The sequence below is a fragment of the Zonotrichia albicollis genome, chromosome 3, assembly GCF_047830755.1.
Source record: "Zonotrichia albicollis isolate bZonAlb1 chromosome 3, bZonAlb1.hap1, whole genome shotgun sequence".
NCBI lineage: Eukaryota > Metazoa > Chordata > Aves > Passeriformes > Passerellidae > Zonotrichia > Zonotrichia albicollis.
The window spans coordinates 72,410,045-72,426,238 of NC_133821.1; the positions used below are offsets into that span (position 1 = coordinate 72,410,045).

The following is a 16,194-nucleotide window of genomic DNA, read 5'->3' on the forward strand; positions in this document are numbered from 1 at the left end:
TGAGAATGTTGTTTCCAAATACAGAAATAGCTGGGGCCTGCACCACAGCCATTGTCATGAAGCAGGCAGAGAGGAATGGGAGGATGCTGACCCAGTTATTTACACCAAGACAGGAGATGTTGGGTTTTTCACTGCTGTAGTTGGAAGGTTGTATGTAAGGTTGTATCCTGTTAGGTGTATGGGAAGTCAGGAGATATCATTTCTGTGGATGGTTGGGAAATGACACTTCTACACTCATGAGCTCATAAGCAAGGTTTATGGAAAATCCCTGGCTTGTGATGACCTCTTGCAATAGAAACTGGTTGGATGTGCCCTTCCAGTACCACAGAAAAGATATTGCCAGTGCCTGAAAATAGAATATCCTCCAGTCAAAGAAGCAGCCAGGGAAGGAGGATTCCTATAATGAGTTCTGTTTGCTGTTTGTGGAGACATTTACTGCCGCCTTTTCAAACAAATGCTTGTGGGGATTTATTCCCTTCATGCTTGTCTGTTGGGACTAAGGGAATTTGCTAGCAGCCTTGTTTTAATCAGGATTAACATGCTAACAACACCAATTTTGTAATTACATAACAGTTTTCATCTTATAAGAACCCACAGCTTATAAAGTCTGAACACAGCTTCCAAAGACAGGGAAGTAATGGCAGTTTAGCAGAGCAGAAAATCACTCTCCATTCCTTAGGACAGGAAATTACCTAGACCATGCTGATATTAAGGAAACTGGCATTTTCTTCTTTTGAGACATTTAATGGTGACTTCTTAATGGAATTGGGTTTTTACAGTTCTCCTAAAAGAGGGAAAAAGATCCATGAGTGTCCAAATCCACTTGATGGGCCTCTTTGGAGAACCAGGAACTAGAACAAATATTGGGAATAATAGTGATTGGTAGTAAAAGCCCTTACCTTGTTGTTAGAGCATCAGGATATTGAGAAAAATCTCTAATAACCTGTTTTCCTTTTAGTCACCAATAATCCAAGCCCTCCCATTAGCTTGGATTGAGGTCATAAATATAGTCTTTTTTAGAGACTTATTTCAGCTGGTGCAGTCTTTTGAACAAACCAGAAATAATAATGTGATGCTGCATTATGTCAGAGTTGCATGTTTAGTCTGCTGCTCTAGAAATAATCAAGTAAAGTTATACATGATAAGAGACAGATGCTAGTGCCTCAGCAGGCATTTAAACTCTTTCTAATACAATAGCAAAATGGAGAAAACCCCCAAAGAAACTTATTTCTTCTCAAATTTGTGCTCAGTGTGCTCTGAAGGGAGGGATGAGTGAGAAAAGATGTTTTCCTTGGCTTTACTTAAACTGATTGCCTCAATGGAACCCAGTAATTTAGATGATACTTATATGACCCCAATATCTGGGTGCATCCCAAGGAATGCCTTTTTCCATTATCAGCCTTGACTCAGAGTTGGGCTATACTGGTGATTGGGTACAGATCCTGGAGGCATTTTGCAAGTGCTGACTCCAACACTTGAATCAAGGCAGCAGTTCCTGCCCTGGTACTATACACCAGAACCAGGGAGCCTGGGCATCTTCCACCATTTCATTTGCTGATATAGGTGCACCTATACCCTCCTCCTGGAGTCCCCTCCTTACATTTTCTTAAGTTTTCTGATGTGCCAGGAAGGTCAAGGAAGATGAGGAGTCAACAGGATGCCCCTTTGGCCTCCCTTGGCACGGTTCACTTGTCCCCTCCACTCTGAGCATTATTTGTTTGCATTTCTGCCTGGGGTGACACCTGTGCTGACAGGTAGACAGGAGTCCCTGTGCACTCCAGTCCAGCTGAACAGCTGGATCAGCCTGTCAGCAGCAGGTAACATACAGGAGGACAGCAGCTCCTGATGGATCCTCCTCTCAACAAATCCATCAGCAGAGAAGCAGGCTGTTTTTACCAAAATTCACCAGAGGCCCAATTCTGACCTCTGTGTTGTACTTGCTCAAACACACAGAGGTCACCAAGGTTGGTGTTTGGTGTAACTGAAGGGAGAATTTGTTTTCAAGGATACTTTTCAAGTCAAGGTGTTGAAAATTGACTGTCTCTTTCTGTTTTGTGTCTCCAGTGTGTGTGTACTGTTTCAGCTGGCCAAAGCATTGATCCTCCCCTCTCTAAGTAGTGCCAATACTTCCAAATACATTTTCACATTGATTAAAGTGACAGGTCAGGCTTCTAAATTTCATGTGGATCCAAGACTCCAAAAGTTCCCTGTCTAAAAGGGTGACATGAGATTTAACTTTGGCCATCTCCATGTGTTTCTTGAAGGATTTTTCTTACCTATTGAGAGAACACCTGGCAGTTTACCAGGTGGAGAGAAGCTTATGGAAAAGGATGTTGGGATCACCAAGACTCCTGGGCTGCCTCTGAAAAAGGCTCAGGGAATTTATATGCCAGAAGGATTCAGAGTTTAGCCCAATGAAGCCTAGGAATCTTGGACTAAGTTGCCAAAGGGATCTCAGGTTTTCAGGCTGTTGAGTCTTTGTCAGCGTGCCAGGTGGGCTGCCAGAGGCTAACCCAATGGACAAGCTAAAAGGATACTAGGCAGAAACACAAAGGCAAGGTTGTTTCAAAAACCTGCCTACTTTCAACTGGGACTTCATTGAAATCAGCAAATTTCTGGGAAATGTGATGACTCTGGTAATCTGGTATTTTCCATTTATTTGGAAAATCAACGCCTATAAAGTATTAAAAAAGTATTTCTAAGTGGGGTTTGTGGTGGATATGCACAAAAGGAACTTGAATGCAAATATTTTAGCGTTGCTCATAATTCTTCAATTTAACATGAATCACAGGTAGGAGTTGTCCATGTGAATTTTATCCAGGCTGTCTTGCCTTCTTTTATTTTTTTTTCCTTCCCCAAGAATGTGATAAGTTTATTCTTTTTAAATTCCTCTGAGGATGAACTTTGCATTTAGGGCTTTTTGTAGTAACACAGCTTTGCACACTGAAGTGAGCAGCCAGCTTTATGAGCTGCTGGAAGTGGAATGTGAAGAATGATTTTGCCATGTGACAGTGCATCACTGGAGCCCACTTCACTTAGGATACTTCACAAACTGACTGCCATGCTCTTGAGATGGATGCAGGCAAGTCCCTGTGGCCCAAAGGCTGGAGGAGATGCAGCCTCTCATGACAGGGCAGCCCAAGGTGCTAAGGAAGGTCTGGAACCTCTGATCCAGCTCCCCAAGGAGATCTGCCCCGTGTCCTGTCTCACACAGATCCTGCCAGCAGTGCACAATGGCCATTCAGCACAACTTGCATGTTTTATTTTTCAGCTTGGCAGGTGCCTTGGGAGTGTTGCAGCAGTGCTGGTAAAATGGTAACAGCCCTCGGTGTTCCTGTGGTGTGTGTGCACCGGTACAGCAGGGCTGGCTATGGGAGCTGAACTGCTGGAATGCAAGAAAGGTTCTAAGGAGCCTGATGCAAAAGTTGAGCAAGTGATATTTTCGGTACAACGATGTATAGCACAAAGTCAGGATCCTCTCTAGCCTCTCTGGGGAAAATTGGGACTGTGGGGATCAGCAGCCTCTCTCTCCAGTGGCTTCCTGCCTCCAGGTGAGGAAGCCCACTGTACAGCAGTCACCAAATATGTTCACGATTCTCTTTCAAACTGAGTAACTAATCATTTTCTTGCCTACTCCAAGAAATTCTGCTTCAGCCAAAAGCAGAAATTGCTCACTATTTCTACAGATTTAAGCACTATCTGCTTTTGTTAGCAACTCATTTGGCACTCTTTTATAAGACCTGAGACCAACCTGCAGCCACCAAACCAAATAATAGTTTGCAAGGGTCTGGAATGGCATACTCAGAAACAGCTTACAGATAGTGTAAAAATCTCAGGATCAAGAAAACAGCAAATATTGGTGCACACATACTGTAGCAAGATACTATAAGGAGCAGGATGCTTTGTCCAAGGGATTCAGAACAAATAGACTCTTACTCCAACCTCAACCAGAAACTCTAAGAAGTTACTTGAAATTGTTGTTTTATTTTTGAAAATGTTACCCAAGATGTCTCTATGTCCAGGAAGTTAATTTATGTGCTGTAAGAGTTTCTTTCAGATCAAAACCAGAGATTCCATCAGCCTGAAGTATTCACAGAGACAAGACTCTTCCATCTCCATGTTACATCTTCCATTGTGTCACATTTAAACTTGAAAGATTTATGCATCATAGCTTTAGTTTAATTTAAGACCACTATGGAAAAAAAAATCCAGCAACAAAAAATATACTGTGTCTGGGAATGCAATCCTTTTTCCTCAGTGACAAAGACTTTTTTTTCTTTATAATACTATATTTAAATTACTTCCTCAGGTTCCAGAAGTGTAAAGCAGAGGTAAGAGTTCCTTAATTTTGGTGCTTTAGACTCTATGGATAAAAGCCACTGCTGCTGCAAATCAGAGCTGCCAAAGTGCACAGAGAGTTCTCCTTGCTGAAGGACCAAATGTCGTACTTCAAACAGAGGGCTCAGGATTCTTTTTTAAAGAATTATTGTTTCCATGCTCATGCTTAAAGGTAGCAAGGGCTGGATCACTCACTGGAATTCCCCACCACCAGCCCACATCCATACAAGAAATAGTCAGTTCTTCTGGATTTAAACTAAATACTTCTGGTTTAGCAATGCACGTTTCTGCTTAGGCAATAAACATCTGTCATCTGCCATTCATTAATATTAATTATAAATGGTCACTAGCTCATGGGATCCAAGTCCACCAGCTGAGATTTTTCCAACTCTGACCTTGTGAGGGTTTGTATAAAAAGTGCTCAGAAGGGTTTTTCGACGCTCGAAGCCAGCAATAAGTGCAATTTGCAGAGTGTAGCATTTAGATTGTGCACTTAGAAAAAGGGCAGTCACAAGGGGTGATGGGGAGTGGGGGAGGGAGGGGAGGAGGGAATACAGAGCCTGAAATGGAGCTCCTTTAAATGCTTAAGAGTTTTAGCCCTTTCTGCAGGCTAATGACAGGGAGAGGCATTGTCCATAATGAAACCAGCCCATCCATTAAACATTACTGTAAATGAAAGGTTGCATGAATTAAAGGTTGTTCATCTCATGTTTCAGGAATGTAGCTGTGTTTCATGTCTGAAGCCTGTTTTAAATGGAGTTCTTCAGATGACAAATGAGAGAGAATTTCAGAAAGCAAATGGGCAGAAGTAAATACACACTCAAGAACAAAGCAGAGACATAACTGTAGCTGTAAATCTTTACACTGGGGCTACTGTTTGCTGTAGATATTGGGGAGGATTAGATTAGAATTGAGAAATTTCATTACTGGGTCATTTTGCTTGTAAAACAGAACAACAATAGAAAATCCCCACAGTTAATTGTCAAATTCTTGTCGGATCTCAGGATCTCAGTCCTGAGGTGCTGAGCCACCGAGACCACCTTGGGGGGCTCAGGAGTCCTGGGATGTTGCCAGAAGTGTCTGGTGGCTGGACTTTGGTCCTACACAGGAGACGACAAGGATGAGGGCTTCACCGGGGTGAATGGTGAAGGGATTAGTTAATTAGAGGGTGAGACACAGGGTTTAGGATTTATGTACAGGGGGGTTTAGAGGAGTAAGATGGAGGAATTGGGGTGTGTCCTGTCCTTCTTCTTCTTCTTCTTCTCCTCCATCTTCTTTGGTGATGGTGGCACCTTTGGATTGGTTATTACTGAGAGTGCACCGAGTAATAAGAATAAATGGTATTGGGGAAAAATGATAAATATTGTACACGTAACAATGGGTATAAAGATAGGTGGCTGCCCCGGAGGGCAGACAGTGTGCTCATGGCTGACTGCTGAGCAGATCTCTGTTCGGCTGAAAGAACATCTTTTAGATAAACAATTAATAAACATAAAAACCGAAAGAAGAACTGAAGCCTCTTCTCGTCCTTCGATACGCGGGCTGCCCCAAGGCCACCACGGGCCTTTCCAGGCCCCTCAAACAGCCGAGATAACCGGACAATTCTGACCTTAATGTTAGCTGTATATGTTTCTGTCATGGAACACCAGTTAATTTTTTTGCTACCATTTTGAATTTCAAGAAACTAAGAACAGAAGATTTAGAAAATGCTTTTTCTGAATCTTGCATGGCCACCACATTTTTAAATGAAGAATGTTGGGGTTTTTCTTCCAATAATTTGTCACTGCAGAATTGCTTCAACAAAAATTACTGGAAAAGAATTTTTGTTTGCATCTGTCCTTTTTTTTTTTTTTTTTTTCAGGCCTAATCATACAGCAATATGCCCCTCATGGACCATATCTTCATCTGCTCTTAAAAATGACACATTTTCATTGGCAGAGAGTTGCTACCTTATATCTCTCGTAAATTAGCAAGAAAATCCAGCCCTCTACTCTTCCTGTGACAATTATTCAAAGCTGGTGAATGCAAGGAGAAACATGAACAGATATCTCTGCAATGCAAATGACTAAACTGGACAAAAATGATGAAAAGTTGATTTCAGTTCTTTGAGTCAGGCCCAAATAAAAGTCTGACCTTGGTAAATGACAGCAGGAGGCCTTATACTGATGTCAGTGGACAGGATACTTAGATTTGTGCTCTGTAAATAGGCAGTGTGCTGTCTTTTTGTAGGAGTTTTGCAGAAAGCAACAGGCAAGAAAATTTTGTGGAGATTTTGTCGCCATTTTATAAATGCTTATCAAAAAATTATCTAGTCCCTTACCAGTCTATGAATCTGAGCTGCTATACTTAGGCTGGCTCTGATGATTGTTTGTCTAACCTCCTTAAAAATCTTCCATAGAGATTCCCACAACCTCTCTCCCAGTCTTTAGGATCTCTGACAATAACACTGGCTGTTACCATCTAATTGGGAATGTTCTGAAGCTTCCTTGGACCTTTATAACACAAGGTTATGGTAGCAAGTGTTTAACTTCATACCCTTTTCAAAGTTATGAAGGTGAAAGGGAGCTGGGACGTGGCAGCCAAAGCAGACCAAAGACTACATCAGGTGTCAGAGCTGGCTGGGAGAGGGAGCTGAGAAGAGACAATGAGGCTGGAGATGCAGAGATCTGGGTGGGGAAAAACAAACAGAGCTGTCTGGGTGGGGAAGAAAAGGCAAATATCCAGAGAGATGAGGAGAAGCAGCGGCCAAAAAAGTGCTCCTTTGTTTTCACTTTGTTACAGAGGAATGCTGAAAATCCCTGCTTTATGGCTAGATCCACAGTACTCTGAAGTCAATGGGATTTCAGTGAGTCTTGGATCAGGCCCTTGAAATGAGGGCAGCTGTAACACAATAATGAATGAGTGCCATGCTGCCCATGACTGCAGTGTTATAACAGCATTGCTATACATGGAAGTGTTCCATAGCCCAGGATTTAGCTGATTAAACAGTGCTGGATGTGTCACCATTAGACTTGAAACATCCACAGCCTGATTTACTCTGTAGCTCACATACCCCAAATGTTTTGAATTCTTGGACTAAATTTGATAGATGCCCTATCAAACTTCTCTCTTGCATTTGTTCCTCTTTCCAGGACACTCAGGTCAAAAAAATGAAAGGTTTAGGTCTCCAGGCAGTGACAGCCTGCTCCCAGCAGCCATGTCCCTTCACATTTACTTTGTAGCAAGATTGTCCAAAAGTGAGAAAACAGCTTGATGTGGGCTCTGCATCAACAGAAAGAAGTTGTGATGGTGTCCCACTGTGGCACACATCCTAGAAGAGCCTCATTTCCTTTTCCAGCAGTGACATGTCCCTTCCTCAGAAAGTGCTCCTTGCATCACTAGGAGTTAGGGGAAGGACTTCAGCAGCACTAAATGTGAGCTGTGATAGAAGGCCAGCAGGGTATGCGAGGATGCTCTGGCAGAGGAAGGAAGGGATGAGGCGTAGGAGAGAATGGCATGCTGCTCTTTTGCACATTGCCTCTGCCCTGCAGCCCTGCAGAGAGGGGAGAGTGCTCCCAGTTTCCTGTGTGCCTCTCCATGACACGATGGGAAGCCACTGAAAGTGAAGGTGCCATGAATAAGTTGTCCCACATTTGCTCCCAGCTGAGCCAGGGAGGAAGATCAGAGACTAGGCAGACTCCTGCCTGTCTGCGTAACATAACTGGGAGTTTGTTTAAGGACTCTGTTTGACCTGCCCTCTTCCCCTGTCATATCTGCTGCAGAGGGAATAGCCCCAGCTGGTCTGGTGGCAAGCCAGAAGGTGGACCTGGACTTTGTGGGCATGGAGCAGACCTCTGCCTTCTTTTCTTTCATGGAATAGACACAGTTGTGGGTTTCACTTTCTGAAGCTGGAGCTTTCAATCCCAAACATTTTTATTCAAGAGGGAAGAGTTTAGGTAGGTGCTAGAAATTTAGTGCTGAATGAATACCTGATGGATACTTTGCAAAGGAGAGGAGGATGGGTTCTCAAGGGGCTTGTATTCCCTTCAGATTTTCCTACAAAGCTCAGGCATCTAAAATATAGTTAGCTAGCCAATTCTGGAGCACAAGGAGGCACCAAAAGGGAAGATTAGAAGAGAAAAAGAGCTGATTTCTATCCCTTATTTGGTTTAGTGATCTGAGGAGGACAGCTCTCACATTGTTCACATTTTAATAAAAGAATGCAATCAACTTTTTTCTGATTCAGTTCCCTTACAAGAACAATTGACCACATAGTTCTGTCTCAGCTTTGACACTATTCCTATTAATATGAGGTTGATGCTTTTTATCAACAGCATGTCCAGCACATTTTTTATAGCATGCTCCAGAGGACCTCAGGGCATCTGAGTCACCTCCCCAGTGCTCCCAGGGTCCCCAGGACAGGGAGGAAGCAGAAGGTAGCAAGAGAGGAGCTAGTAGCAGGAAAGGAGAACATCTTCCAAGGAGCACAGAGACAGTGTCAGCCCAGCACCCTGCGGGGCTTAAACTAATTTTGATATCTGAGGGCACAACCATTTTCACCTGACAGTGCATCAGGATGCATGTTGTTCAGAGATCACAACCTTGGCATGGTGCACATGTACAGAGGGTGTGCATTCATGTGTAGTACCATAAATACAGGGGCACACAGCATGGGTGTACTACCTGCTTGTGTGGTTCATGTGTGTCTGTCAGAACTGGGAGGTTTGATGAGAATCTAATGTTCACAGTAGCACAAACAAAATAATTTGTCATGAAATTTAAAATAACTACTAATTAGTTCAGATTTCAATGTCTCTGTTTGCAGGTAGTAACTTGGCAAAACTTTCAAAACTGCTTATGATCAAATCTTTAAAATGCTACAATGTTACAAATAGTTTTTTCCAGCCTTTTCAGCCCTTGATTTCTAGTCAGTATATCCTCTACTATTCTATTAGCTATTTTGGATTCACAAATCATTTTGACTCATTTTGGCCATATTTTTCCCTCTGAAGCCTGCTCTCCAGATGTCTTTTCCAGGTTGTGCCCATGTTTTCTGGCCAGTGGCAGTGGCAGCTGGGTGCTGACCGTGCTCTGCCTCGCTTGGGGTATCCCCAGGATGCCATTTCCCTTCGTGCTGCAGCTAGTGGATTCCCGGTCTCAGCAGCCCTACTATTGGAGGCTGGAAATGTGTTAAAGTTAAAGAGTCAAAACCCTTGCAAGGAAAGGAAATGAGAAGCCCTCTTGGCAGCAACAAATGGAAAATAAACAACCAAACTCTTCACAAGACAGATTCCTCAATTATAGTAACTCAGGCTCGCAAAGGCCAGAGCTAGGGCCCATTGGCATATGCAGTATGTAAACACAGGGATGCAGTAATTAGCTCCGTGCTCATTTTGAGGTTTCAGAAGTCCTGTGACCTGCCATGGGGTAAGGTCATTAACCATAACCACACTAGTGACCTTCACACAGGACACCCCATCCCTCACAGTTACAAGAGTGAACTGTGTACTGGGATGTCTCCCTGGCTCGCATGCTCCAGCCCTCTTGTTTTAAATGCCACTGAGCTTTATATGAGTGAGAGGATGTGACTTGTGGAATGGACTGTGATAGGAATATCTTACTTTCCTACATAGCCATGCTTAGGACTTAAATTTGATTAAGTAAAAGTAGTCAATACCAGAAATATTTAAAATTGTAGTTTTTTTTTTTTTTAATCAGAAAAATATTTTCTTAAAAATAGTACTCTGAGGAATTACTGAAGTGGTGTGCAACTCCATTGCCTTGGGAAGAGAATTTATCTTTGGAGTATGGAGTGTATAGGGGTAGCCTATTCATTTGAATAAGTAGATGTACAGCCATTACTACACATTTATCAACACAATAAAACACTGCTCTGACCCAATTTTGCCGAGACTAGGTAAAATTAGTATTGAACATGAGTATTTTTCAAATCCAATTTTTGTTTTACTGTGGCTGACCTGTGGCTCCCCTGAAATGCACTCATCCTGCTTGGAGTCCCTCCTCACACCACAGCCAATTGGAAGCCTCTTCAGACATTATCTGATTAATGTATTTGGAAGCATTATGTGGACATATAAGAGGTGGAAGAACTAGTACAAACAACAGAAATGAGCTGAGTCTCAGTTCTCTAGGCTATTTAATGGAACCTGCAGTTTTATACTCACTCATGTATGTCATACAGTATAGAAGTTATTATTTTAATTTATGTACCCAAAATTTATGCACTTCCTCATTAAAATTCCTTAGCAACAAATCTTGTTCCCTTAGTTCCCTTCTGTTCACCAGTCTCTGTCTAGAATTCAGATCCTTACCTCAAAGCCATTTCTCTCTCTCTTATTCCTGCTGTAAACTTAAAAAGAATCATAGCATAGTGTCTCTATTCTCCTTAGAGCTTAAACCATTAGCTGACAAGCTACCTTACCTCCAGGGGGCTGTAGTCTTTTAAATTTTGACTAAAGTTATCCCTCTTCCTCTCATAACTGTATCCTGCTTTCAGACTGTACAAGGTGACAACTGCTACATTCCACAGTGAAAAAGAAACATGCTATTCTACATTCACCCTCCCATGTCTTCATGTCTAATGCTTGAAATTTTGCCTGTAGGAATAGGAACTTTGTTCGGTTTGTATTGGCACAGAATGGGACACAGTTAAGTTACTACTGCTTCTGTCTTCTGAACATCAAAACACCACCAGCGTGCAAAAATTCAATATAGGAACGAGAAACAATTGAAATGTATTTATTTGCTTACAATAATGCAGCTGTGTAACCAATGTCATCTATCTATTAGCTTGCATAATACCCAGATTTCTAAGGTGTCTTTCTTGTTCATAATTTTGATGAGTTCTTTTATTATCTTCAAACTGATCAAAACATATTCTCTGAAAGTGCTTCAAATTCTCTGATTGATGGGGAAGTTTAGTTGGGACTCAACAGAAAGTCATATGGTGAATATTCTCTTCTTGGCAGAATTAGTCATGAAAACATACAATTCTTTCCCTACAAATACTTTTGTATGCAGAATATAGGAATTTCAGAATATTTGTCTTTCATCCAATAAAGTCAATCTCATTTGCAGACAGTACTCCAGAGGGACTTGTGTTAGGCCAGAGCACATTTATTAAGGCAAAGAAATAATATTGATGGATAATTTGCAGTGTTTGAGGAGCTCTGAAAGCTCTTTTGCTTTTCCAGGACATCTATTTGCCATTAACAGACATGGATACAGGAAACACGTGTCTAAATTTTTATCTGTCAATGGAGGGTAGGAGCCAAGAACATGTTACGTGTGGGAAGGTAAAACTTACAGTACACTGCACTGGGTGAACAAAACAAAAAGTGTGAGGAAAAGAAAGGAAGAAGAAAAAACTGGAACTTAATATTATATAATCATGCAGACTAAAAAGAACACAACATCATGGGATTAAAAGAGGAGAATGATGAAATAAATTACTGTGAGGTTTGGATGAGATTGAGCTACAAAAGGAGCCTGTATGCAAAACAAATGGGAATTACCATGTCAGATCACACTGGGATCAACTAATTTAGTGCCAAAATAAGTTTAAAAATCTTTTAGGTTAATTGAGCTATTTGTATCGTCATTATTCCCATTTGTTTGCATCCATTCTGAAAATATTATCATCTTCTCACAGTAAAACATCATTGCATAGCCAGTGAAGGGGAAGTGAAGGGTTGCAAGACATCTGATCAGCTCCAGTGACACACCAGCAGATGGAAACAAAGAAAAAAAGCTCCCTTCATCTGCTTTATCTCGTTTTGCGTGGTTGTTCCAGAGACGTGTCCTTGCTGCTGTGTGATAGCAGCGCCTTCCCTGAGTAACATCCTGTCGCTGACCTCAACGTCTCCAGCAAAGTCACTGAGGCCTCTGTGACGAGCACACCCCGTCATCATGTGGTCTTTGACCTAAATCCCTCAGCCACAGACATCCATCCAACATGGAAACAGCCAAGAGTGACCGAGCTGACCCTCTCTCCATGGTCATGGAGAAAAGATTAGCAGCACTGCTGGTCACTGCCGGCTCTGCTACGCTTCAAAAGCCAATGCCATGGAAGTTCAACTCTGAAGCAATGGCGAGTGGCCACGGGGAGCTGTACAATACAAAACAGCCTTTTCAATATTTCTCAACAGTAAATACAAACTTATTGACTTTCCCTTTCCTTTCAAGTGTTTCTGTTGTCACCTCCTTCTGCACTCACTGACAGGGCACAGCTAGCCTTAAGAACAGAGCCTGGCTTGCTTTCTTGGGCAATTATTCTATTGTTCAAAGAGGAATAAAAATTTCTTTTAGTGTAATAAGGGACAGTAGCAGTAGGGAAGATATGTTGCCTGGAGATTAAGTTGGAAAGCTTTGTTTCCCCATTTCAGCAGGAATAGAAGGACAACTTATAGCTTAATTCTTACCTTCCTAGCCTATCACCATAATTCATCTCTGAATTATGCTCTTTTAACCTAATGTTTCATGTGTGATATTCCTCAGTTTTGTTAAGAATTATCTTTCTTAAAAAAAAAGTTCATCTCCCTGAAGCAATGAATGTGAAGGTGAAAGACTTCTGTGAATACTGAGAACGTAAATGTCAGAACAAAAAAAAAAAAAAAGGGGTCTCAGACACAGGCATACAAATCCCAAAGGCAGAGTCAGAGTGGGAACACAGGTTCCTCATTTGAAGGAATTATCTACTGAGCATAAGACAGGCTAGAATGTCGACTTTGACTTGCTCAAAAGAAGGAAAAAGGCCTACCTTTATACATACTGCAGAAGAGAAGGGAAGAAAAAGATTCATGATTGTGAACAAATTCTTGTGGTGCACAGTATTTTTCAAGTATGGTTTGGCTCAAATCCCATAAAATAAGAATGGATAGCAAAATACGTGAATAGTTTCTTCTAAAGTTCTTATTACACAGGAACAGCAGGCATTTCTCAAAGAGAAATGTCTTGTCCAATCTGAAGTGTTTGCCAAATTGCTATAAGCAAACACATAATATCATCGCCTCAAAAAAAACCCAGTTTCACAGTCCAGAATTACAGTTCAGTCCTATATTTTCATCTCTGTCAAGATTAGGCTTTGGTAGGGAAAAAAAATGGACTATTTCCCCAGTTACAGTGGGCTAATGAGAGGCTGTTTCAAGTTGTGCCACTGTGTAGAAAGAGAACCAAGCATGGACATTTTGAACATAGAAATCCATAGGATTTCTAAAGGGAATCAGTAAACAGGTTGTCTTGACTGTGACCTTGACACAGGTACATTTCTCTACCTCTTCAGGACACTGCCTGACCCCAGGAGCAGAGGTGACATCTATGCCCTATAGATCAGTGGATATACCAGTTCTTGGGTGAGGAAGAGTCACCTGTAGCTATCTGGTCCATAAGATCCTTCCTCTAACTGTAGAATCACAGAATCAGATAATATGCTGAATTGGAAGGGACCCTCAAGGATCATCAAGTCCAACTCCTGGCCTTGAGCAGGGTGCCACAACAGTCACACCATGTGCTTGAGGGCATTGTCCAAATGCTTCTTGAACTCTGCCAGGCTTGGTGCTGTGCTGTGACCACTTCTCTGGGGAGCCTGTTCTAGTGTCCAGTCACCCTCTGGCTGAAGATTCTTTTCCTGATAGCCAACCTAAACCTCTCCTGACACAACTTCAGGTCATTCCCTTTGGTCCTGTCACTGGTCAGCACAGAGAAGAGATCAGTGTCTGCATCTTCTCTTCCCTTCACAAGGAAGCTGTAGACAGCAAGGGGATCTCCCCTCAATCTCCTCCTCTTCAGGCTGAACAGACCAAGGGGCCTCAGCTGCTCCCCATATGGCTTCCCTCAAGGCCCTTCAACATCTTTGTGGCCCTTATTTGGACTCTCTGTAATAACATTATTGCCCTTCTCATGAGGTGCATCCCCAGAGAATGAGCTAACCTTCAAAAGGGTTAGAAGATCCAAGCCCCTTGAGCGTTTCCCTAAGTCATCTGCAGGAAGCCTGGCCATCATTTGACAGTGGAACAGGGAGTTGTTACTTGGTACCAGCAGCTACTGCTGCCTCACAGATGTTCACATGGAGGCTCAGCTGCTCCACCTCTTCTACTCACCCTCAGAAGGGGTGGGAGGAAAGAGAGAAATAGATGAGATGGGGAAATTGAAGGAATGGAGAAAAGGAAATAGTCTATAGTTCCTCCTGTGTCTACCAGAGTAACTTCACTGAGGACAGATCAAGTAACTTCCCCTCTGCAAGCAGGAAAGAATAATCAAACAACAGTTATCTACTGAGTGGAATTTATGTAAATTAATATTTCATAAACTTTTTTAGCATCTCCCAGTCTTAACACATGTGATGCCATTCTCTCACTGCCATGCTGGGGAGTAAGTCCCACAAGCTGCCTTGCATGGAGGGACAGTTCTGCTGGCAGCCTTGATTCTTGGGTGAAACCAAGTGGAGTTTCGCTTGTCTGCCATGCAATGCTGTGATCTTTCTCCCATGCTGGGACTCGATGACCCAGATGCAGATGTGAGGGTCAGGTTATGTTGTTCAGCCAGAGCTAGTAAAAAGAGTTCAGGCTGGGAGAGAGGCCACAGCACTGCATTTACAAGAGTTAAACTCTTGTAGGGAAGCATGAAATAGGAATTGTTTTGGAGGAATCCCTCTGTTGAAGCACGAAACTTGGCTGCCTGATACCCAACAGACAACACCCACCCTGACATGTTTTATGATGGATCTGTTTGTTCTGAGCGCTACAATGCAACTTTTCATCTTGGCAACTCTTTCAGCAGACAGAATTGGGAGACAAAGTGCCTTCCCTTCCGGCCCACCCTGTCCTCTCTAGATCACACAAAGCACATTTTTTGAGCAGTGTTAGGATTTTATTTACTGCAGGCAAAGGCACAATTCTCTCCAGCCCAGAAACCACCACATCAACGGCAGCTTTGATAAAGCCTGAAATTGAGGCCTAAGAATTCAGGTGTGAATTATTAAAACAACACAATATCAATCTCATATTATGATGATGATAACTTGGTACCTTTTCCTTCCTTCTGACATCTCTTTCTTTGTACAATACATTTTCTGCTCTCGGTTGTAGCTGGGCAAGGATTTCCCCTTGCTGATGGATGCTGTATGATCTCTTTGACCCTCACTTCATTTCCTCTTTTGAAACCACAAGTTTTTCCTTTCTTCATGCAAGGGCTCCACGGACTCCACTCACTGGTTTCACAGTGCACTGCAATAAACATAAAATAAACTTAGACTGACCAATATGTTTTTGTATACAGAATACATATGGTACATTATTTTCATTCTGCATCAGCCAAAAGGTGGCAAAAGCTAATGGAATTAATCAGTTGTGAGTTGCAGCAATGAATTGACAGAAATTGGATTGTTAAGGATATGCAGCACAAAATAATGTCAAATAATTATAACAGTTACTATTTTCTACTCACTGTTTTGTAATTACATTCCTGAAGCAAGGCAATAACAGTACTACTGGTCTCAGTGGAATCAATTACTGGGGTTTGTTCTGACTTTGGTTTGATGAGGTGTAAACCCTTTTAGCTTCGGTGGAATAAACTTTGGTCATGCCTGTGTGAAAGGTGAGTGAAGCCATTGGGTCAAGCTGCTGCAGCTCGTCTCAAAGGTGGAAATTGGGAAATTGATAGTTATAAAGGACCAAGTGATATCAAAAGATGCTACACTGGAAGTCAAGTGTCTTTGGCCACCTAAAGACCCATCATCTGTAGCATACAGAAGTTAGAAACAGGCAAAGCAGAGGAGAATTTGGGTCAGTGTGAGGCTTCAAGCTTTTCAGAATGGTGCATATTACCCTTTCTAAACCAGTGATGTGAATGTGCATCCTG

At 42.2% G+C, this 16,194-nt stretch overlaps 1 protein-coding gene across 2 annotated transcripts in view; it reads right to left on the bottom strand.

The window, feature by feature from the left end:
- RSPO3 (R-spondin 3) overlaps positions 1 to 16,194 on the bottom strand; it is a 58,323-nt gene that overhangs the window by 7,877 nt on the left and 34,252 nt on the right. For both annotated transcript variants that reach the window (XM_005487743.4, XM_074537849.1), the window contains exon 4: positions 15,363 to 15,560. In XM_005487743.4, coding sequence (XP_005487800.1) covers positions 15,363 to 15,560 — 198 coding nt within the window. The remainder of the gene's footprint in view (positions 1 to 15,362; positions 15,561 to 16,194) is intronic.